Here is a 25,026-nt window from a genome sequence, read left to right on the forward strand (position 1 = left end):
AGAATTTACATTCTTACTTGATGTTTATTTTCTGGCATTTGTTGCACTAGTGGGATAGCATTTCAAGAGGATTGCTGCCAACTTTTGTGGGTAGTAGAGGTGTTATCATGAGAGACTTTACATCAACACAGACTTTCTGTGACTTATTTTTCATTGTGCTTCCATCAGTATTTTTGTCCTATTGTAATAGATACATATTTGAGGATAGAGTGAACACTTTTTTTGAAGAGTAAAGATACTGATTAGTTTGGGTAAGGAAAGGGAAACAAATAACATTTTTATGGCACACAGATTGCATAACTGGAGTCCTAGTACTCAGGTGGGAAGTGAGACATGAGGATCTTTTGAACCCAGGAGTTCAAAGTCAGGTTGGCTAGTATAGAAAGACCTAATTTTTAATAACAAACAAACAGCTACCTGATTCTTCTACTGTCTGAACCCTGCTGTAGTGACTGAACTTCCAAACCTGGACTGTACCTTTCTCCTTCACAGTCTTTTTAAGTCTCCTTAGGAATCAAGGTTACTAAGCATGCACACAGTAAAGATAGTGTTTGACTTTTTTCACCTGTTAAGCTGTTTCTTCTGGTTTGGTTGGTTTAGCTTGAACTAAGTTTGGTATCTGTTGGCTGACTCACCCAACCTTTCAATATCCATGTTGGAATTTAGTGTGAACCTTCTTAAATTAGTTCAAAGATTTCCTCTCACAATAAAAGAGGTAACTGATTATTTTTCCCTAGTCAGAAATAGTGAACCACAAATATAACAAAGTGTACTGTCTGTGTATTTGGAGTATTACTTTAAATTACTGCATTGAGACAACTTGTATTCTGTTCCAACAAGAGCCTTTCCAATTGTACCAACAGCAGCGTTTGTGGAAAGTACACTTCAGCCTTAAAGTTACTTAATTTGTGTCTGTGTGTGATACCTGTATGTGCATGCACTCACATTTGGACATGCAGGTGATACTACTTGTGTGGAGGGAAGAGGACAAAATAAATTCTTGTTCCTTTCCTTCTGCCCTGTTTGAGACCGTCTCCTGTGTTTTCACTGCTGCACTTGCTAGGCTAACTATCCAGAGCATCTGGGAATTCTTTTATCTCTGCATCTTGTCTTGCCGTGGGACTGCTGGGATTATAGCCATGGCCTGCAGTCGGCTGCAGTCGGCTCTGGGGATCCACACTCAAGTCCTCACACCAATACAACAGGCACTGTACTTGCTGAGCTGTCTTCCCAGCCCCTGTCAGTGCGGTTTTTAACTTTTCTAAGAATACTCTATAGCCATATGTTTATCTGTGTTTTAATAAACTGTTCTCTGACAATTCTGGGTAATAGTTATCATCTTAGTTTGAAATAATTTATAATTTTAAAAACATTTAAAATGATAAACATGTTCAAATCTTAACATGTTAAGATTTGCATGTGCCAAATACTAGAAATATCAAGTTACTCAGAAATTGTGTTTTGTGGTCCATGTGTAATATTTACAATTGTCCATAATATCTGAAATCTCTGCCCAAAAATCTATGCTACTAATATGTCTTCAATATGTGGTTAATCTGCTTTTATAAGCAGGGAGCTAAATAAGCTATCAATGAGCAGTATAATTTTTAAGTTTATTGTCTGTTCTCATTTTAGCCATTAGATTAAATACATGGGAACAGTTAGGAGAGAAAACATTAGACATGCCTTTTTCTTGATTATTTTTGAAAGGACAAAAATACACGGTTCTAATTAGGTGCAAGTACACTATTTTTCTCAAGGTATATCTTTGCTAATCAATTACTGGGTGCTCCTCCGAAATATGCGTCAGGAAATTTGATCTAAAGTTACTAAAGCAATGTAATTAAAAAAATTGTGGCCAAGTGACTACATTTTCGTAAATACTTGACTGTTCTATGGAAAAGTTAAGCAATTGAAACTGACCAGATGAAACAGAAAATTCCTAATTGGGTTAAAACATTTAAATGTACTATAATATTTTTTAGAATGTATATATGAGGCTATTATTAAATCATATGCAAAGAAAATAAACATTTCAAATTTGTATTAAATTATGACAGTTACTTGCCTTTTTGCTTTTTGACATCAGGGTCATTGTAAACTGGTCATAAAAGCATGCAGTCAGGCATGATGGCCTATGGGTTTGTCCCAGAATGGAGATCAGAGGCTTAAGACCATCCTTGTTTTTATGGCCAGTTTACGGTCAGCCCAAGAGGGAGGAGGCCTTGTCTCAAAAACATAGGGGACATGGGAGGAAGCACATAGATCTGACAATGAGAGTTATTCTCAGGCACTTTATGCTCTGTGCAGTGTATGGCCAGCTTGTACCTGAAGAAGCAGCTTCCTGTTATAATATGTAATCGCTTCTTACTGACCATCCCTCAGAGGAGTCCACCTAAATGCTGCGCTCAAACGTTTGAACTAAGGAAGAAGACACATCAGAGACACTTCTTTTCTTGGAAATTAGTTGAAACTTCCAGGATTCTGATCTATTCTATTGCATTGAGGAGCTGTTTGAACCATATCATACTTTTGACATTTAAGTTCTTAGTCTCTGATAGATTTCTAAGTAATGTGATAGAACACTATGAGTTAGTTCTGTTTGAAAGCATCTTGTGATAAAGCTATCAGTGGCACCTAATGTTTATAAAACGTTAGGTACTCTTGTTATCAATATTCTTTCAGAACTAAGTTTTCGTTTTCAACCTGGAAAAGTTTACTTTTTTAATTCCCTTATTCAGAACAGTTGGTTCCATAAATAGTTCATGTGGGTTAAAACCAGTAGTTTCCTGTGTCTACAGTAAAAGCTACTTTCTTTTACTAGCTATAGATTCCTTTTCTTCTCAAGGCAAGCCATTTTTTTTTTTTTACATTTTTTTTATTGCTTATTATCATTAGTTACATTTTATTAACTCTGTATCCCAGCTGTATCCCACTCTCTCATTTTCTCCCAATCCCACCCTTCCGCCCTCAGCTTCTCCCTACCCCTTTCCAAGTCCACAGATTGGGGAGGACCTCCTCCCCTTTCATCTGACCCTGTCCTGTTTTATCAGGTATGTTGAAGGCTGGCTGTGAAGTCCTCCTCTGTGGCCTAGCAGAACTGCTCCTCTCTTGGGGGTTGGGGAGTCAAAGAGCCTGTCATTGAGTTCCTGTCAGAGATAGGCCCTGTTCCCCTTACTATGGGAAACCAATTGGTTATTGAGCTACCATGAGCTTTGTCCGAGTAAAGGTTCTGGGTTATATCCATACATGGTCCTTGGTTGGAGAAACAGTTACAGAAAAAACCCCTGTGCCCAGATATATTTGGTCCTTGTGGGGCTCCTATCCTTTCCCTGTCATACCTACTCCCCTTCTGCCGAAGGTTTGGTTATGAGTCTTAGTATCTGTTTTGAGCAAGCCATTTCTTATCTGGATGCAGAGATACGGGATCCAAAGCTCTAGAACTTCACTCCTGTTTCATTTTTCTCTAGCAGTGGACTGTGCTTGCAGTCATTTTTGGTGGTGTTATTAATTGTATTAACCGCTAGAATTTGCATTTCACATTCTACTAAATGCACAGACTTGAGTTATTTTAGTATTTGCATTTACAAGGATGATGACACTGCAGATACATACCAAATATGTAGCAATTGCTACTTTTCTCATTTTATTAGGCTTTATCTGTCTATCTATCTGTCTGTCTGTCTATCTATTTGTTATTTTTTTATTACAATTTATTCACTTTGTATCCAGACTGTAGCCCCCTCCCTTATCTCCTCCCAAACCCCCCCCCCCTCTTCTGCCCCTATGCCCCTTCCCTCCTCCACTGATAGGGGAGAACCTTCTTTTCTATCTGACCCTAGCCTATCAGTTCTTAGCAGGACTGGTTGCATTGTCTTCCACTGTGGCCTGGCAAGGCTGCACCCCCCAGGGGGAGGTACTTTTCTTATTTTACATGTACAGTTGTTTATATTTTAACTATACTGTGTTATGCTTTTATAGTCATCTATAACATATTTTAGAAGTACTGAAATGAATTTCAATAAATAAAAAATCTTGAAAATTTATTTTCCTCAACTATAGATGTTCATATAAATAATAAACCCTTAATGATAGTAGACTAAGGCTGTGACATTGGGATGTACAGTGAAGTTGTCAATCTGTTTGGGGCATTTGTGGAGGGAATTCTTTGCTCTTTGATTGTTATTTCCAAGAACAAATTGTGATCCAGTATTTAAGAAGCAACAATACTTAACTGTTTCTTTTCACATAATTATAAATATTAAATTCTCCAATTTAAATTTAGAAACTTAAGTTTTGCTCCGCTTTAAAGCAAACCTTTAATATCTATGCTTCATCACAGAGGAATTGCTTGTACCTTTGGAAAGAGCATTAGAAAGAGCACATATCCAGACAATCTGACTTTAGAATCTACATGCTGCCTACACTGAGAAAGAGAGGCCTTGAATAAACTAAACACTTAACTGTGAACTTGTTTACTACTAAATGAAGGAGTGTCGATACAATGAAGTCCTTTAAAAATTATTATATTTCCATCATTTTCTCTCTTCCTTTTGCTTCCTCCTATTCCTCACAGTTGTGGAAAAGGGGCCAGAAAGATTGTAAGAGCAGAGTTTATTCACTTTAAAAGCCTTGACCTTCCAGCCAAGTAGATGTTAAAACCTACACATCACCCAGTTTAAACCCCTTCTTTATTCTTTACATCCACTTCTTACCATCATCCTTTTTTTTTTGAATTTTATTTTATGGCCATTGGTGTGAGGGTGTCAAATCACCTGGAATTGGAGTTACAGACAATTGTGAGCTGCCATGTGGGTGCTGGGATTTGAACCTGGTTCCTTTGGAAGACCAAACGGTGCTCTTAACCACTGAGCCATCTCTCCAGCCCCTTACCATCATCTTTTAGCTGCACTCCAGCAGTGGCCCATTTCTGAGTCTTCCACAATCGCAATTTTTATTTTTCTAACTCAGTCTAGTCTTAATATAGCAACCCAAGTAATATGCTTAAAGTGTGTTTGTGGGAAATGGAACTCAGTAATCAAGTACTTGCTTAGCAGGTACAAAGCGCCAAATTTAACTTTTATTATTGTTAGCAAATGACGTGGGTTTGCCCACTTTTAAAACATCTATACTATCTCCGCCAAACAGAGTTCAAACTCTTTAACAGAGATCTTGTATGAGGGAATGATTTTACATCATCTGGTTTCTTTCTTATTTTCTTGTTTTTTTTTTTTTTTCTTCCCTACTTAACCACCTTAAAATATTACATTGGCTCCTTTACTTAGGAGTACACATCTCCCTTGTCTTTCCATCTGGGACGTCTTTTGTATGACTGTTTCCTCGCTCTTCAGATCTCATCTCATATGCTGTTTTTGAAGACTCTTCTTTATCACCACCTGTTCCATTCTACCTAGGTTCCCTTCCCCTGTTAGCTTCTCTCATTAAATTAGTTTATTTCTACCATAGTGCAAGGACCACAAGTTTTAAATACATTTGTTTATATACCAAAAGGACTGTCCTATTCCTTGGTACAACCTTAGCACCTACTTGAGTAAGTGCAACAAAATTTTACTGATGCTAAGAATCTTTTGAGTAAACTCACTCTTTTCCTGTCTTATGTTGATTAGCACTTTGTACTCTCTAACTTACTGACTTTGAAGAGTTATTCAACTCTCTGTGGCCCAGGTTTTCATCTCTGAGATGGTGACATCTCTCAGGATATCTTTTATAAATAATGACATTAGTGCAGTTAAAATTGTTATCATAATACTTGCAACAAAAAACACTTTAAAAATAATGTTAAAGTTTATTAAGAAAATGTTTTAATTCAGATTTAAGCAGAGAAAGGAAGATGAAGAGAGGGATAAAGGAAGAGAGGACAGAAAATGAGATGGGCATTTTCCGGAAGGGCAGTTGGTATGAAATCCTCAAGAGAAGTCTTCTGCACCACTTGGTCCCTGGTTCTGACCTCCCCCATCTACAAAGCAATGATAATTGTTCTTTTCATATGAGCATTGTATGAGCTTCTTTTGTTTCAACTACTTTTATCCTTTATGTCTGTATGTAGAAGTACTTAAGGCCATTCTCAAATGTTGCATCCTCCAGAGAAAGTGACTTTCTTTTTCCTCTTGGCTTTTGCTCTAAGAGCCTGGCTTTATAACGGAAATTTTCAATATTTAAAGTCTTCCTACTGTGTGTTAAGCGCCTGGTTAGTAGCTTACAGCAAATAGATGATTTGTGTGTAGAATTTTTATCTGAGGAGATAAACATATTAAAGATCAATTAAAAGTGCTTCTGTTAGACTTTTCATCATGACAAAGGCATTAGAAAATAACTTAAGAGAAGGAACAATTTATGTTGGTTCGCAATTTCAGAAGTTTTAATCGATTGTCACTTGGGTCCCTTGTTTGTAAAGTTATGAGGAACAACGTCAGATAACAACTCATCTCATGCCCACCTCATGGTGCCTGGGGAGCAGAAAGAGGCTGATTGGGACCAGGCAAGACACCCTCTTTGATGGCTTTCCTTCATTCGGCCTTACCTTTCACAATACCATTACCTTTCAGAAGTTTATAAAAGTTTGACTCTAGATTAATCTCTAGATTAATCCATTGGTTTAAGGCAGAACTTTCATTATTCATTTCTTCTGGACTTGACCTCTGAGTACCGTTTGAGGCCAAGCCTTCAGTACATGAGTCTTTGGAGAGGCACCAGGCTGTAACAAAAATCTAACCATAGGGAATGTGGACAGAGGCTGGTTTTACCTATATGGCTGAGGGAAGGGTTTTCCAGGAAGCAGTAGTTTAACTTGGTCTCTAAAAATCAATATATTGGAAGTGGAAAGAAGGGAAAGAATAAAGTTGTAAGGGGGAAAAGGTCTCTTCATGTTTAAATCACATCAAGTTCTGCCTGTTAGAGAAGTTATTCAGTGGTTGACACATGATTGGGTTTTTGTTGTTGTGGTGATGGTGGTGGTGGTTCCCCTCTCCTCCCCCCCCCCCCCCCCCCCCGACAGCTTTTCTCTGTGTATCCCAGACTGCCCTGGAATTTACTCTGTAGACCAGGCTGGCCTTGGACTCAGAGATTCACCAGCCTCTGCTTCCTGAGCACTGGGATTAAAGGTGTGTGTCACCACTGCCCAGCTAGTTTTTTTTTTTTTTTTTTTTAATTTTTAAAATATTTGACTAATTAGTAAGTGTAACATAAGTCTAGCACTAAGTGGTATAAACTGTTTGCTGGTCTCTGGTTTCTTATCTTTGAGCTGGTTTTAATTTCTTTTTTGGTCAGGGTTTCTACAGTGAGGTGCACTAGTAGTACATCCAGTGGAATAGTGTCTCTCTTCTGCCAGTTAATAATGTCAGTAATGCCATTTAAAATTTGCATTTTCTATTACAGGGAAAATAGTGAAGCTGAGTTAGCTGAATCTGCTTTGGTCATGAATTTATCTTTAAACAAATAACTGTTGGCTAAGGAGGATAATGATGTTATTAATTTTGAAAGATGGTGTGAGTCGCATCATTCTAAGTGCTGTAGAATGCCTTTAGAGGTTTTAGTTAGGGAAATCACAGTATCCTAGAGTGTTTTAAAAATGCTGTTGTGTATAAAATGGATTGCAGGAGGCAGAAGTGAGTGACAGTGACCATTGAGGCCGTGTTGTTCTAGTCCAGCTGGGAGATGCTAGTGGCCTTGTTGTGGATGAAAAGAAGTGGACAGTAAGCGCAAGAAGGCGGGCTTGGAGATGCATAGGTTTCTCATGTAACTGGGCAAGAGGTTGTATTTTATTTCTGAAAGGAAAGAAGACTATCTTTGGAGAAAGTTTCATTTGAGGTATCTTGTCTTTATATTATATTGTCCATTAAATACTGGAGTAGAAAAGTAGGGCCACCAAATCTGTAGGTGTACTTCTATCGTCTGGGGTTTGTGTTGGTATCAGAGCATGTGGGACTGGATGGTTAGTTGACTCAATAAAAAAATAAATCAGAACTGGCTTCATCAGTGATTTAGTTGCCACAAGTAGTAGTGGAAGAATACCGTGTATTAATTATTATGTTGGTATATGAGGGATCTGGCACAGAAAAGATATATTTTTTAAATATTAACTAATGTTGCATTATAAATTATTCAGCTGTTACACTCTTCCATCTGCTTTGTTCATAAAAATTGTGAATATTATAAAATGTATAGACTGTAGAAAAAAAGGATTCTCTATATTACACGAATCAATGGATTTGCCCTTGACACTTGGTTAACATTGACACCAATGAACGAGCTCTTCAAAATGTATGTCAAGCACCCTCGTGACTTCTGTAGAACGAAGTTATTTCGTTACTCAGTCCCTGTATACTTGTGTATGAGGCTAATGCTGTTTGGACTTGTGGATGAGTGGTGAAATTTCTGGTGCAGTTTTTAGGTTGTGTGTTGTGGAATAGTTTGGAGGTTAAGAGGAAGGGCTGATGGAAAGAGGTTGTGTGGTCCAAGCTGGCTGGAGCAGTGAAGGTCTTGAAGCCAACTGTTAGTTTGTAATGGATAGCAGCTTTATTATAAACCGATGTTTTCTGTCTTAGTTAACATATTTGGTGAGATTTGTTTCATAGTGCACACTGTTCTAAAAGTTAATATAAACAGAAATGAGGTTTTTGCCTAGTTGAAATGAGAGAGTGGTATATTGTTTTAATTTTCTTAATTACAAGTGAGATGGAGAGGCTTATCTTTTAAAAATTATTTATTTATTTTTATTTTACATACACTGGTATTTTGCGTATGTCTGTATGAGGGTGTCAGATCCCCTGAACAGACAGTTGTGTGCTGCCGTATGGGTTCTGGGAATTGAACCTGGGTCCCCCGGAAGAGCAGTGAGTGAGTGTCCTTAGCACTGAGCTGTCTCTCCAGCCTGGGGGGGGGGGGGGCTCATCTTAATAGTAATATATTTTCTTTCAACTTGAGGTAAGTTTTATACTCTCTTGGTATCATCTATTAATGGCATGGAAATAGTTATTTTTAATTTGTAAAGTGCTTAGAAGGGTACTTAGATATAGTGGCTGTTATTTAAATGTTCGCTATAGTTCACTATATAAACTAGATAATACTTTTTATTACGCATTGAATATATGCAACTGTTTAAGTCTTTAGAATTTCAGGTATAATTCAGACAGTGATATTCAAAGATATATATTAAATATTGCTTTATAGAATATACAATGGTTTCCCCAAAATAAGTTGAGTGAAAACAAATTAGTTTTGTTTTCAGATGTTTCTGCAATTGATCTTCAGAAAATTGACACTTGTTTGGAGTGATGTGGTGGTATTGTGATACGTTAGGAGGAAACATAGTTTTTGGGGTGGAAATAATAAAGATCAGCTCAGGTCTTCCACATAGTAAAGCAGGCCCTACCTTACCCCCAAGATTGATGTGATCATAAAATGTGCAAAGTAAGTGATCAATTCCGTCACACTCAATAAATGGGAGCTGCGGTCATCATAGTTGCTCTCGACTCCGCCACCTGATACTTTATTGATGTCTTTAGCATTCTGACTTTCATACTGTATCGTACGTATTTGTTTCTGGCTGTATTTTTCGAGAGGGCTGTCACTTCCTGTAAGGCATAGATATCACATCTTTATCTGTTTTTGAGTCTCTCCTGCAGGGCTTTGGAAACTGTCAATGAAAGATTGTTGTTTGCTACCACTTGGAGCTAAATTTGAACTGTTGCCAGCATTTAAAAGCTAGACTATTACATTTTTAGAGCAAAAACAACTAATCGAGACTGTCTCTTGACTTACCTTAAAGATTCAAAGGTTCTGGGGGTGTTTAGTCCCACACTACAGTTTCACGCAGGTGGCTTGTCTGGAGAGTTCTTGGAAAGGACATGCTCATTAATTGATGATTGATAACAATTCAGTAAACTTTCTCAAAGCTAACACTGGCCATTTCCTGTCATAGTTCACTCACATCTGTTCCTTGTAATGCTAGGCATTTGTATTTGAGATTGCTGCACTAGTGACTGTAAAAGGGTCTATAACTTGGGAAATGCTTGATGAATGTTGGCTAGATGAAGAAGAGAGTCATATACATACAGACGTATAGGAAATACAGAAGGGTATCATCCTGAAATGCACAGGATTAGAGGTGAAGTTCAGTGTAGCGTGCCGTTAGCAACATCTGTTTCCATGATCTTTTCTTTCATAATATACAGCTTAATAAAGAATGAGCTGTAATGTTGATGTGTCAGAGACTAGTGCTCAGAATAACATGGCTTTTTTGGTTGGGATTGCCAGGCAGCCACAATTTTCAAGATGGACATGTTTGAATTTACTCAGTACTGTCATTCTTCAGTGAAACATGACAAAAATAAAATACGATCAAATGGACATTCCGTTTATTTTGGAATGCATGACAATATCTATTCACTTGAAGAAAAACATACAAACAACACCCAACTGTGTTTGAAGACAAGATATCTTTGATCAGAATCTCTGAAATATTCCTTTGAGTTAGCTATCTCTATAGTAAACTTTATTAATTTGTACATGACAGTAATTTGGAATTTATGAGTTTTTAGTCTCATTGAACTAAAACATGTCCCAAATCTATGAAAGAAAGGTTTGCTAAGCCAGAGAGCAGAATAGCATTTCTTTGGTAGGGGATGTGGCTAGGGAATAAGGAGATAATTACAGAAGAAACACTTTTTTTAGTTTTGGTTTTCAGGGAGGTGTTATACAGTAAAGTATTAAGTGCTGCAGTGTCTCATAGATTTCCTTTTGGATCCTCCTTCTGCTACTTACTAGGCATTTGGGTCCTCAGGTTATTTATAATAAATAAAAATAGTAAATGTATTGAACTTAATTACCAGATAATATATATGTGTGTATGTAAAGCACCTGAAAGAAACTTTTCATTCCATGGTTTCTCTGCCTATACCTGTACATTTTTATCAAGATTTTAACCCATCTTACGTAGAAAATAACTAGGAAGAATCTGTTACCATCCTTTGTAGCACTTACTCTTAAATTATTTTGCTCTACCCATTTCTACCTGTTCTTCCTTACTATCATACACATACATACACCATTATAAACTCCACGAAGGCAGAAACTGTCATAGTTGCTGTTATAGATTAATCCCTGCTTTACATTATATATTCAATACACGTTTGTTGTCTGGCTGGACAACTGAATGAATGCTCAGGAATTACTAACACTCAAGTGAATGTGCTTGATAAAGCTGGAACTGAGTTTTTAGTTTGTAAGTTCAAGGGGGAATTCTCTTTCCACTTGGTATTAGTACCAGTATGTATTATTCCTAAAATATGCACACTAATTCCTGATGTACAGTGATCACCCTAATTTATGTGGTTTTTGTTTTTAACAGTAATAAAGTGAGTATCTACTTCTTGTAAGGAGGCAGATTTTTTTTCCGGAAAAGTTCATTTTTTAAAATGATGTGTGTGGGAATGTGCACCTGAGAACAGGTGCTCCTGAAGACTAGAGAGGTGTGGGATTCCTTGAAGCTGAAGTTACAGGTAGTTGTTATCTCATACGGTTACTGCAAGAGGCGTCCTTGCTCTCAACCACAAAGCTCTCTCCAGCTCTCAGGAGGCACAAGTGTGGGTATTCATTCTTTAGTATCTCTTATGGTCCCAGCTATACTTTCCCCCATTTTTTTTTTCTTTTTGAAATTTACCTGTTTAATAGACAAAATAAAACCCTATGTCCAGTGTATACATATTGTAAGCAACTATTTTCATACTTCTAACTACAGTAAATAGTTCCTTAATGGAAAAATGAGAGATTTGCTCCCTGAACATGATAGCACTTTCCTTGCTGTACGGAAGGCACTTGAGTAAGAGGTTGCCATTGAGTACTTACTGAAGAAGCTGGGGCATCGAGTCTGGGGTGACCCTCACACCTTCATGTCTTCTAAGCCTGTCACATGCGTACCTTAAGGACTCTGCCCTCTTCCCTGACCCCCAATAATATTGGAATTATAACTAAAATAAAAACTGTTAGGAATACACATTTTATTTATTTTAGAATCATGTAAATTACTCTATAATCATTCTCAGATAAACATTTTTAGAATGAAGGAGTTGGATAATTAGATTCTAGGTTAAATAATGTGGCAGTTACATCACACTTAAAAGAAACTTTGGATATCTTAATCCAATCTCGTTAATGATTATAGTATAGCTCTGTAGCTGTGATTTGTTTTTCCAGTTATTTGCTCTTTTAAATTTCTTTTCAGTTTTGGAGTGCTAAATACTTCCATTGATAGTTCTTAGACACTAAGTTAACATTATTAAACAATAAAAGTGTCACTCTGAAAAATAATTTAGCTGTATGATTTGTACTTTTAGTAGTCTGTCATAAAGGTAACTCTGTCCTTTGTGTTATCTCATTATCACTAGAGATTTTTTTTTATACTTTAAAATTCAAATTTATCTTAAAATACTAACTTTTTAAAAACTTAATTTTTCCTGTATATTTATCAAGTATGTATTTAGAACAATGAAGTTTTTTTTTTCTTTTTGTTTCATCACTTATTAAAATAGCAATCCTTGAAAATTTTACCAATATTTAAAATTCTGGATATAGTTGAAGTAATGCCTATGTCTTACTTAGAAAGACAACATGGCAGTGTCTCTCTGTGCCTCTTCTGTCATATACAGTGAAAAAAATAATAAGTTGTGATTTTCTTTCTTTATCTTATTAAGTAAATTATATGGTCATTTTGTATGGAGCTTCCATACTTAAGAGATGTAAAACAGCAATTTCTTGGTTCTATAGCATGACATAGTTCAGAGCTGAGATTAGAGAAACCCCGTAGAGTTGTTAATACTTGAGGGCATCCCCAACTAGAAAAGTATGTGAATTTAGGCATGGGAGGAAGGAAGGATCTGCTTTAAATTTAGTGTAGGGTCACTGAATCTTAATGATAGATTAAACAAGGGAGGTAGAATAATGAATGGGGTATGCTGTGAGTAGCACTAATACCAGAAGTCTATGGTTTGTGGCGGTTTTTTATGTCCTTTCCCATATGGTTTTTGAATAGAGCAGGTTATGGCAGGGATGAGCTAAGGAATAGCTTTGTTAATGAATAAATAGGAGTAAATTTTTAAACAGGAGACTTCAGACAGTTTATTTAAAATTTGTACTTATTTAATGACTCCTGTTGTTAATTTTTCCCCATCTTAATAATACTTCAAGTGATAACGTTAAGGTGTTTCTACTATTTTCTTTCTAAATAAGCTTTATCTGTATTTTAGAGCCAGCCTTAACAGTGAAACCGTTGGGTTGGGATTTTAAGTGCCTTAATTAAAAATTGGTTACAGAGAGCTTCTGAACACTGGCAACCACGTTTCTTGGAGTTTGATGTGTATTAGGCTTTCGTTTATAGTGTCCATTCGCTTGGTGTTTGGAACCAGTTTCCAACTCTGTTTCAATCAAAGTTAACTAGGTGTGTAATTTCGTGCTTATCCTTTTGTAACTTTGCTCTTGGCCAACATAACTACTTTTCTGAAGATGGTTTCTTGACTCTTTCACCTACATCTTCTAAAGAATAATAGTGAAATCTGATAATGAGAAGTGCAAGCTAGAATTGTAAAGTCTTATCAAATGTACTATTAAGTATCATGGGGCTGTTCCTGGCAGAAACTTAGTTTACATTTCTTAAGGGAGAGCTTAAGTAGGTTGTCTCTGGTGCCCAAGTTAAGCAGAGTCAAGGGAAATGCAACTCTTCTGACTCTAGAGCTCCAAATGCAAACACTGGCCTAGTTGTTCCCAAACTTTCTTCTTGATGTGGGTGACTTGAATGGTTTATTTTCACTTGATGAACCACACCCCCAGGCCATGTTAGTATTCATGGCAGACCCCAACACTAAGTCCTTTTGTTGTCTTTGTTATTTGCATTTTCTTGTTAAGAAGAAAAGATAAAATTATTAGAGACCTGATTATAGACTGAAGCGCTATTACTAATGGTTCCCACCACTTTTTTCACATCTCAGAGAAAGCAAAGGCTTGGATGGGCAGTAGAATGCAGTAAAGCAAACATAAACAGCATGTCTGAGCTTCAGTGTGATACTGCCAGAGTAGGAGAGGATTGACAGGTTTTTCTTCGCTTGTTTTATTTTTTTCCCACATTATAAAAATTCTTATTTGCCAAAAATAGCAACATTTAAAATTTTGAAATATTTATTGAACTGTCCTCTTTAGTTAAGAGTGTCTGAAGTCTGCGTTATCATTGTAACTTAATCATTAACTAAAAGAAGGCTATTTAAGCAACTACTTAATTTGCTTGTATGTATACATAGCATAAGTATATGCTTTAACTCACCTGAAATTAAAAAACATTCAGTTCTAGGGGTCGGGGGGACAAAAATGACATGATATGCATAGTAGTTTAAAACATTGCTCATATCCTCTTTCTTTCAGATTCTGTTTCATGTTAGAACTCAGAAGTTGCAAAGACAACAGAAGCTGTTTCTAGAAATAAGAATTTCACTTATCCAAATCAAAAGTATAAAATAGGAATTGGCAAGAGTGCCCATTGGTTGAGAGAAAGAAAACTGGGATAACGAGGTAGACCTACTGTACATTGGCCAAGTAGATGTAGCAGGGTTATAGTGCGTATTTCATCGTATTTTTACTCTACTTGGAGACTTTGAGGGGGACTCGGAAGGCACTGGTCAGTGATCATAAGAGGAGTATTTGCTGACAGGCATATTGATAAAGCTTACTTATTATGTTAATATTCTTTTGTCTCCACCTCCCCCCCCCGTGTGTGTGTGTGTGTGTGTGTGTATCTGTATTTGTCTTATCATCTTACTGTTTGTTTCCTGGTTATTTGTGACCCCAGGAAGTGCCCTGGTACTATGGAGGCAGCATTCATATATAATAATACCCAATTGCTGTTTGCTTTGGCAGTTGTTCTTCCTATACCACATCTAAAGTATGAAAGTTCACAGCCCGCAACTGTATTTACAGTACAACAGTTGGTCAGTACAACAGTTATCAAAAAGCTTTTCTTGCACTTTCGATAGAGTCTGCCTATAGCTGAGCACTCTCGTTTGTCTCTACTGAATGACCACTGTTCAGAGTCAGTGGTCTCATAGAAGATTAGGAAATGTGACTCTATGTGGTGGTCAGAATCTCACATGCTAGGACAGGGGAGCCCCAGGCCAGACTGAGTTAGGCAGTGAGATCATGTCCTGAAGAGGAGGAGGAGGAGGGGGAGGAGGAGGGGGAGGAGGAGGAAATTTCTTATTTACAATTATAAAAGTGTCAGGTGGAAAGAACTAAAGATAATTTACCACAACTTTTTATTTTACAGACAAAATTCAGGTTAAGAAATCTGTAGTAATTATGAAAGAATCTAGACCCTAGAGTTTCACAGAGCTAAATTCTACCCTATACTCACCATTTACTAAGTACAGGAAACTTGAAGCAGTCACTTTATGTGAGTTTCAGTTTCTGTTTTTCTAAAAATAATAATAATACAGTAAAGGTTATTTGGAGGGTGGCGCAGTAGTGTAAACGGGAGCTGCTTTATTGAGGGCTCTCAGTAGCTGTCCAGTCTCCTCCCACTTCAGAACTCAGCATCACACAGACCATCAATAGGACAACTGAAACAAAACCCCAGGTTGTTCTGGTGTTAAGTTTGTTTACTTCTAACCAAAACATCTTAAAAATTCCTATTAAAGATGAAAAAGAAATTATACAGATATGTAAACCCCATGACAGAAAGAAGAAAGTTTAGTGATTGTTGTCAGTCTTTGTGTGTTTTTTTTATCCAGTGATAAAGTGTGGTAACGTATGTGCATGTATTTAAGCAAAAGTGAACATTATTTTGTAACCTTTTTGTTTTCCCTTTTCTGTGGCATTGGGAATTGAACCTGGGGCATTGTACATACATAGTAGGCACGCTCTACAGCTGAGCTACATCCTCAACCTCTAGTTTTTAAAATGTTAGCGTGTGTTAATTGTACAGAATGAGTTTTATCGTGACATTTTCATACATTTGTGTACTGTATTTCCAGCCTATTCTTTTTCTGCTAGCCTCCTTTGTCCTCAGTGTCTTCTTCCCTTTCCTAATAGGTTCACTCTTCTTTCCACTAGTCCCTCATCTATTTTCCTATCTTGTCCTTTATTGTATTATTATTATTATTTTTTAGCCCAATTAGTTTCATTAGGGCTGTTTGCAGGAGCAAGTGTTTTACAGTGGTGGCTACACCACAGAAGACATTTCTGAGGGAGGGGTGAGGCCGTCTCATCTCTGCCCTCCATGGCAGTGTGTGTTGTCAGTCCCGGTCTCGAGGTCTCATGCTGGACCCCACAGCTGCTGTGAGTGCAGGGGTGCTAGAGTGCCATTGTGTCCAGAAGTCAGTCTTCTGTGCCTCTCCTTGCTTCTGCGGCCCTTACAATTTTTCACCGTTCCATAATCTTCTTTGACTGTTGTAGGAGGCGATGTAGTTGTCCTGTTTATGACCATAGCCCCTACTTTTAACACGCAATAGTTAGTAATATTATCTACTTCTGTTGGGAAGTAGCTTTTTTCTTTTTCCTTATAGGGTCAATTAATAAATATTAAAAAGTTTTCAAGCTACAGTCTGTGGGATCTATTCCACCCTGCTGACCTGGCAGTATAGAAGCACCGCAGACGACATGAAAACAAGTAGAAATGGTGATTTTCTATGTAACTTGCTGCTAGAAGAAGATGAAGGTTCACTGGCCTTTGGAATATACTCTGCAGGACCTGCTTTAGTGTAACAAAACTGTGGGGTTTGAATTCCATGGAGGCTTTCTCTCTTACTTCAGGTGGCCTTTAACTCAGTAGTAAAGGTGCTGGAATCTCAGCCATACAGCATTCAGTAAGTGAGTAAAATGAGTTCAAAGGATACAATTTTTATTTTATTTGAGTAGAAAAGACTTGTCTTTGAATAGAAAGCCAAATCTTAGAAATTTCGTTATAAAAAGCCTTAGTGAGAAAGAAGATAGGGTTCCTGTAATGTAGCAAAATCAGGTTCATCAGGCTGCTTTGTGGGTCTGTTGGCTGATTAGTGTGAAACACTGGAGGGGCACAGCCCAGCTGGCTCATCCACCCAGGATCCAGGTGCTCTTTGTTTGGGTCAAGTCCTCAGGTTATTTCCCGGAAAGTCTGCTCATTGGAGGAGAACAAGGAAACAGAACTGCCTTCTGACACTAAGACCTTGGGTATCCTTACTCTAAAACTGCCTGACTAGTTGCTCTCTTCTCTCTCAGCATGGCCACTTTTAGTGTTGCATATTTCATTTATTTATCTATTGTACTGCTGAATATTAGATTGTACCATTTTGTGTTTTATGGACAGGGCTAGAGTGAATATGCTTGTAGCTAAATATTTGATACCATGTATGCTGTCCTTGTGATTAACTAGTGCATTGTTTCAGACACACCTTCTTTTACCCACTAAAATTCACAGTTAAAATCAAACCATCTGTGACTTAGAAGTACTTTCTGGTTCATGAACAATGCTATGTCTTGTCTTCCTTTGTTGTTGTTGTTGTTGTCCTCTGTTCTTTGAGGGATCTGACCCAGAGGTTTGTCTGTGCTGAACACGTTTTACCCCTAGTAGAATAGTATATAAATCGAACCAGTAGGAATAGTATAGAAATTGGACTTCATAGAATGAATGTTGCCTAACCAAAGACTCTAAAAAATATTCCTATGTTGTGGCAGTTATTTCTCTGTCTTACTTACTAATTGGCATTTTCCTTCTTGATGATACAAACTCATTAATTTACTTAATTTTACATGTGGCAGATTTTAAGATAATTTATTTTCTGCTGTTTTATTCACTAAAGACAGTAAACCAACTATTTTCTTTTGTGACATTTATTAGTCTGTCATGAGTTCACTATGATTAGAACTATAGATGAAAATATTTTTGACTTTCTATAATGTCAGAATTTATTGAAAGATTGTAAATTTACAAGGTTCAAGGATTTCAGTGACAGCAATTTGCCATCTAGTCCCACCTACCCTGTTAACCCAAACAAAATTTTGGGATTTCTAGAAATTTATTTATTCATAAAAGGGACAGAATCCCTTAAGCATAGACTTTGAAGAATTAAAAATCAGTTAGCTGGAGAGGTGTGGGTGCCTAGAGGAGTCTGTATATACAAGTTGTACATCTTAAACATGAGACTGGTGAGAATTACCTGTAGGGCCAGTTACAACTCACCCTGCCAGGCCCAGGGTATGCAGCATGCCGGGAGGCTCAGGGAACACGCATCTGGTTTCTTCCAGCTGATGCCACTGCTGCTTTGGGGACTACTGTCATAGAATAGTCATTGACTTCTTCTATTTATAAAGTCGTTATTTGCTACTTCACCATTTCTCTAAACCTTTTCTTGATCTATCACTAAGTTCTTCCTATTTAGCCTTTTTAACATTGGTGATGTCTAGCCTGTTTTCTCATCTGTTACAGACTTTTATAGATCTTTCACAAGTATGTTTTGAGAGCTGTGGCTGTAGCTCAGCTGGTAAAGTAATTTAATAACATGTTTGAAGTCATGAATTACTTCCATAGTACCACATAATTCTGGTGTAGTGGTGTGTACCTGGTAATGCATGCAGGAGAATCAGAGTGTTTGAAGTCTACAGTGAGTTCAGGACCAGCTTGGGAAACAAGAGTTAAGAAAAATAAAACTTTTATATTTAAATATAGACTTAACTTTTAAGTAAAGATATAAACTTATTTTTATTTAAATCCACAACTTAGGTTTGGTTTAAAAATGATGGAATTTTTGCAATTTTTATAGTATTTTTATTCTTATCAAAGTTTCAGTATAATTATTGTGTTTCTAGTGGAAAGGCTTAATCTTATTTTTGGTAGTTTTTCATGATGGCCAAAATCCACTTACAATTATGTGTTATTAAACTAGATTCTCTACTTGATTTACTTTATTATCAACATCCCAATAATCTGATAAAATGCCACCTGCACTGTCTCTTTATAGGGAAAAAGCAAAATATGTTCTGCAAGTATGATAAAAGCAGAATGAAGGTGCAGTTTTGAGAATGAAGAATTCATTTAGAATCAAAAGATGTTAAAGTGTAGAATACAGTTGGTTTGAAACCTGGTTGAAAAAAGCACTTGAATTTTATAGGACTCTTCATTGTTTTTTAGAAAGATGGTATTTGAAAAAAAAGAATTTCTTGAGTTACTGTTTTTATGAGGAGAACATTGCTTGGTCTTTTAATGGTTAATGAGAAGAAGTAATAGTTAAACACTTGGAGCATTGATTTCTGATTTGAATTCTCTAACACAGGCTAGCCCTGGGGGAAGGGGGGAAAGCTTGCTAATTAACATTTGATTACTGATGCCACCTTCTCATTCCCCTTGCACCATCCGGTTTCAAGCGTTTTTCTGTTCAGGAAGGATTTTTATTCCGGTTTAACTTGCATCTTAGTAAAACAAATCCATGTGCAACTGCAGTGCATCTACAATATGTTAAAAAGAAGAAAAAGAAAGGTCTTAGATACGTAGTACGCGTTCAAAGCCTGTTCTGAATCAGAAGCCTTTCAGAGCACCAAGGATTGCCAGGAAACTGGAACTCAGCCTGGTCTGTGTGCCTTGTTTTGATTTAAACAGACCATTGAAAACACTTACTTGTTCCATGCAGTTGCAGTTCATAGTTTGATATATTTTAAATCTGGATAACCTCCACTATCTCCAGAGCGCGCCCCCCCCCCCACTTTCTTTTCATAGTGGCAGGAAAAGCACATGGATGCCTGTCGATTTTTGAAACTTTTTATAAAGACAATGATGTGTGCTGGTATCATAATTCAGAAAAGCCAGAACCAACTAAAAGCTGTTTTGAACCCATATCATTAAATGCATTTTCCTACATTAAAATGTTTAATAAATAAAAACTAATGGTCCCAATTTCAAAGGTTATTAATGAAGTGAAATAAAAAAGTTGTAACTGGTTAACACATAGATAGCAGTGTTCTGGCCAGACTGGTCTCACTGAGGACATAGTTAAAGGAATAGTTACTTCAGAAACCATTGTGACAGGCTTTATATTTTAAAATTTGATCTTATGAGGAGAAATAGTAATTAGGTTTTTACTAAAGTATAAGAAAAGTAAAGACTCTGAAATGTATTTATCCAAGAAAAAAATTGATTTAAAATATTCATATCTTTATTTCTTACCTGAAATTATTTTCATTTTTATTTTTGATGTCTTTTATTCACTGTACTGCTGTTCTTCCACTTTGGGAAATTGCGGCTAGAGCCTTAATGTTTGTAAACTCCCTCATTATATCTTTGTTTTGCATATATTTAGATCTTCTTATCTGCACTCAGGGTTAACTCCAATATCTTCAGGAAATCATAGGATTTTATAGCATTGAAAAGCAGAAATGATCCTGTTTTAGTCTCTTCCAAGGTTGAGTGAACTAAATCTCAGAAAGGCTGTGCCAATTTGCCCACAGTGATAGCTGTGGGATTAGAATTAGAACTCTAGTTCTGCTTTTCTTATGCCACAACACATACTTAGATGGCATTGAGAATTACCTCAGAAAACTTTTGACAGTTTTATCAGTATTTAGTTCACAAGCGAGTATTTTATTGTAACTGACAGTGTTATCTACTAAGCTTTATACGCCTTCCAGTTTGCAGTTGGAATAGCTAAAAATAACTCATTTGAGTTTAATCTTACTTGAGTCTAAATTTTAAAATTTACCATTTAGAATTTTTCTCTTAAGAAATTCTCATGAAATTTCACTCAAAAAAAAAAAAGCTGTTAGAAATTTTAAGTGAATTTAAAATGAAAGTTTGGGGAAGATGAGTTCTTATGAATATACTTAACATTGAACATGCCATGAGAAAGCTGTGCCTCTTCCAGTGCTGTGTTTATTATCAGAATCCCCAGAGATATTGAGGAACTAGGGACTTTGAGTAGAGATAATTAACATTTAAAAAAATTAGTTGTAGCATGTCGCTACATCAGCAATGAAAGCAACTGACAAATTCTGTACCTTTTCAAGTTTTCTGGTGTGTTTGTACACTCACATACTTGTATCTAAAGCAGTGAAGAAAAGTTCTAAAAAATCTAGAAAGCAAACAAAAGAAAAAGTCTATGGTTTGTCTAGAAGTTGTAATTCAAATATAGTGTAGTTTGTTTTAATGTTTAGCTGGCAACCAAAGTATTTATTACATTTCTTCAGAACTAAATGAAACATTTGTGTGGGTTAGCAGCCTAAAATCTCATATATTTAGAGCTTAACACAAAGCAAGAATATAAAAGATTCTGAAGGTTCAGCTTGATTTTGAGCCAGTGCTGAGCAAAGAAAATGTGTAAGACCAAAAAAAAAAAAAAAAAAAAGGTCCCGTAGGAAATTGTATCCAGTGAAGTGCCACTTGTTCTTCTGTAACTGGAATTTAACAGTCTCTAAAGATGAAACTGCATCAGAAATGTGACAGTGATACCAGCTGAGCATGTCAGCTCCAGCAGCCCAGCCTCTGTGTGCTCCTTTATTCTACCTTTCTCAGATGCTCAGGGTTTTTCTTTCTCCTGTGTTTCTCACCCATCCCTTTTTGCCTTTCCCCCTCCATTTCCTTTTTCTGTTCTCTCCATCATCCCTATCCCTGGATCTTTTGCCCCACTTCCTCTGCTTCTCGCCCCTGATTTTCTCTTTAGTCTCCCTCCTTCTCTAGAAGAACAACGTGTCTTTGATCTGTTTTATAGGAACTTCAAATTCATCTGCATCATTTTATACACAACTGGGTTTTGTCCTTCAGGTTCCTCAAAGACTACTTTTTTTAAAAAAATAATTAATTTTACATTTGATTTGTGTAGTTTTTAGTTTTTCCCTCATTACACAAATGTGTTTTAAACTTTTTAATCAGTAAAGGCAATGGAATTTTTTATATCTTTCATTAAGCTCACCATTTTGGTGTTTCTATTACAACTTTGCTTTATAATGGTAAAAGTCTGCCTATGGTTATAGCATGGACTTAATTTTAAAAAGCTAACTTGTTTTCACTTAAATTGCTGTTTAGTGATTTAGCCTAAGATTTCTTTTGCCATAATCTCAGAGTACTTTTTGAATTAATTTAGCCTTTGCATTGGAACAATCAAACATTAGCTTAATATGCTTTACATGGTACTCTCAAAGCTAAGTTTTCCCTGCATTAACTGGGTTGTTCTATGACAACTTGCTTAACAGATGTCATTCTGGGAAGGACAATGAAGCCAAATACTTGTGCAATGGCTAACATTGCTCTAACTTTGATCACCTTTGTTCAGCACATCAGTCTGTCATTGTGCTTTATACCAACATAGCACTATAGCCAGAACATGCCTTTCAGGCTTAGAATAGCAGGGGAATGCCATTCAGTTCCATGTAGTTATATGTGAGTTGATGAAACAAAAACTGCTGTTTATTTCATGATATTGTATCATTATAGTTTGAGATTAAGGTAGAAATTAAGGAATTTCACTCCAAAGTTATTTGTTTATGCACCCATCAAGTTTGTGCAAGTTTCCAGTGCTGGGGTAACCTCCCCACTTTCCCAGCACACACAGAGGTTTTCTGCTTTTGTTAAAAAAATAACTGATGAGCTTGGTGTATCTAGGAACTCAAACGTAAGTTTAAGGAAAGTGATTTTTTTCTTGAAGTCTAAAGATTCCTCATGCATTCTTTTCTGTCTTTTCTCTTTTATGAATGTAATGCTTTGGATTCTTGAAGCCCATTTGTCCCTGAGAATACTAATATTTAAGGGTAATGAAATAGACTCAACTAGTGAAACTGCTTAAAGGCTGGTCCAGTTGCCTTTGGCTAAGTTGTTGGATTGGTGAGGACTGATCAAAGTTTCCAAAGTTGGGACGACTATAAGCGAAATACTGCATGGTACCTGAGCATTGCTAAGGGACTGTGGAGAAAAGCTGCTTATTTAAATTGAGCGGGGGATCAAGCCCTGTCCTCACCTCCTCAGAACTCACCTACCCCTCTCCACCACCCCCAAGTGGATGTTAAAGATAAAAATAGATTGAGTTCCATGTTTTGTTTTGGTTTTTCCTTGGTATGTGTACATTACTGCTTCACTGGAAGGGTAGCTTTGATATGTTTGTATATAGTACAGAGTAATATGATAGCAGTGCTGAAGCTGAGAAGCATGGCACTGCATTTAGAAGATGATTTAGTAGCTCCTGTCAGTGGTCATATTAAAATCTTAGCTATAGACCGTAAGGGCAATGCCCCAAAATTAACCCAAATGTTAGAGAAAACTGAAGAGCTAGGTAATTTGGACTGCCTCCTCATTACTAGAGCTAACCACTTTAATTGGAAATGAAGAATAAAATAGGATTTGTTTGCTGTTTAGAAAAAAACGCTAAGAAATTAAAGAATGCTATGACTCTGGCATGGGGATGAGTTTGCAGGGGTCTTCTAAACTGTCCAAGCTGGCTCCTTAGGGTTCTTCTGCCCCACAGTGGACCACTGCCATCAGCAAGATATGTTCCTTCTCGTCACTGGATAGCAGAAAGCTGTACTCTGTACAACCTCGTGTTTATTTTTGACTTGACTATTCTCTTTTTAAAATGAAAGGTATAGAGTTACTGTTAGGCTTGTTTTGAGACAGGGTCTCACTAAGTAGTTCTGGCTGTCCTGGAACTCACAGTGTAGCATTTATTTTGTTTATAGGAGAAGCTAAGATACTATATTAATGAAAACCTCATTTTTGAAGTTGGAATGATTTCATAGAAATCACAAAACCTGATTTATATTGTTCTATGCCTTTAACTAAAACATAACTTCAATCCCTACTCCCTTCAACCAAAGTTCATCTCTTCTTTTTAATGGGAACTTGAAATATACTTTTGTTTGAATCATTAAGTTTTAAAACTGAATTACTTAAAAACATTTGTAAATGTAATAAGCTCTCAGTGAAGCATTACCTGAAATTTCCTAACAAAAAAGATGCTTGAATTCAGCCAGTGATCAGAAACAGTCAGGATGGGTGTGGAGCGAGGACTCGTGGTAACAGTGCATACATACTGTCCTTGCAGAAAACCTGAATCCAGTGTTGAGCAGCCGCATGGCGGGGCTGACGAGCCCTTGTCACTCCAGCTCTCAGGAATCTGGTGCCTGCAGCTCCTGAGTGTACCCACGCTCGCATGCACATTCTCTACCTGCACAGACATGCACACACTAAAAACATCAGTCACGAGAGCAAATTACTTCTGGAATATTACTTTACGTAGCCTTCACTGGAATTCTGCTCTTAAATTTATGCCATGTTTTAATTTGTAAAATTTTTCAACTTGTGTTATTGTAAATTGTTGTTTTGAAGCTAAAGGAAAATATGAATTAGTGTTTTGTCTTTAAGAAATGAACTAAAGCTACCGTTATTTTACACTGTAAAATAATGTCAGTCCTGTTTTAATTATGTCGCTTTCTTTTTATAGGTGAAGAGAAATGTGTATGACCTCACAAGTATACCTGTCCGACATCAGCTATGGGAGGGCTGGCCAGCTTCTGCTACTGATGACTCAGTAAGTTACAGTCCACCTTACGACCTCCCCAGGGCAGTAGAGGTGGCTTTTATAGGCAGAATCAAGTGCTTTGAGCTTTACATTAAAATAACATTTATTCATGTCAAGTCATGTCAGAATTTTAAAAACAGATTTTAATAATTTGAACATATTTGCAGAACAAATGTCCATAAGCCACACACATTAATATACTGGTAATGATATGTGTCAGGGTCAGCGACTTGTTATTACTTAAGTCGACTTAAACTTTTCCTTGATGAGAATATATTGGGTTGTTATTAATAAGATGTTCAGAGTGAAGGAAGAATTTTCCTAAATCATAGATATTTCAAATCAACCTACCATACATTTACAAATACGTGTCTGTGTATGTGTGCATATGTTTCAGTGCTCTAGCACTTTAAAAATTATTATATTTTACAGTTGATATAAATATCTTTAGATAGCTCTATACATTTCACTACCATAAGAAAATCAGAAAATATTAGGT

The 25,026-nt window shown here is 36.7% G+C and overlaps 1 protein-coding gene across 1 annotated transcript in view; it reads left to right on the forward strand.

Annotated features, from left to right (window-relative positions):
• Positions 1-25,026, forward strand: part of Faf1 (Fas associated factor 1) — a 284,522-nt gene that overhangs the window by 98,949 nt on the left and 160,547 nt on the right. The window contains exon 8 of the mRNA XM_055629006.1: positions 24,450-24,536. Within this exon, the coding sequence (XP_055484981.1) occupies positions 24,450-24,536 (87 nt within the window). The remainder of the gene's footprint in view (positions 1-24,449; positions 24,537-25,026) is intronic.

This window comes from Psammomys obesus, unplaced genomic scaffold (genome assembly GCF_907164565.1).
Source record: "Psammomys obesus unplaced genomic scaffold, mPsaObe1.curated_primary_1811, whole genome shotgun sequence".
Classification (NCBI taxonomy): Eukaryota; Metazoa; Chordata; class Mammalia; order Rodentia; family Muridae; genus Psammomys; species Psammomys obesus.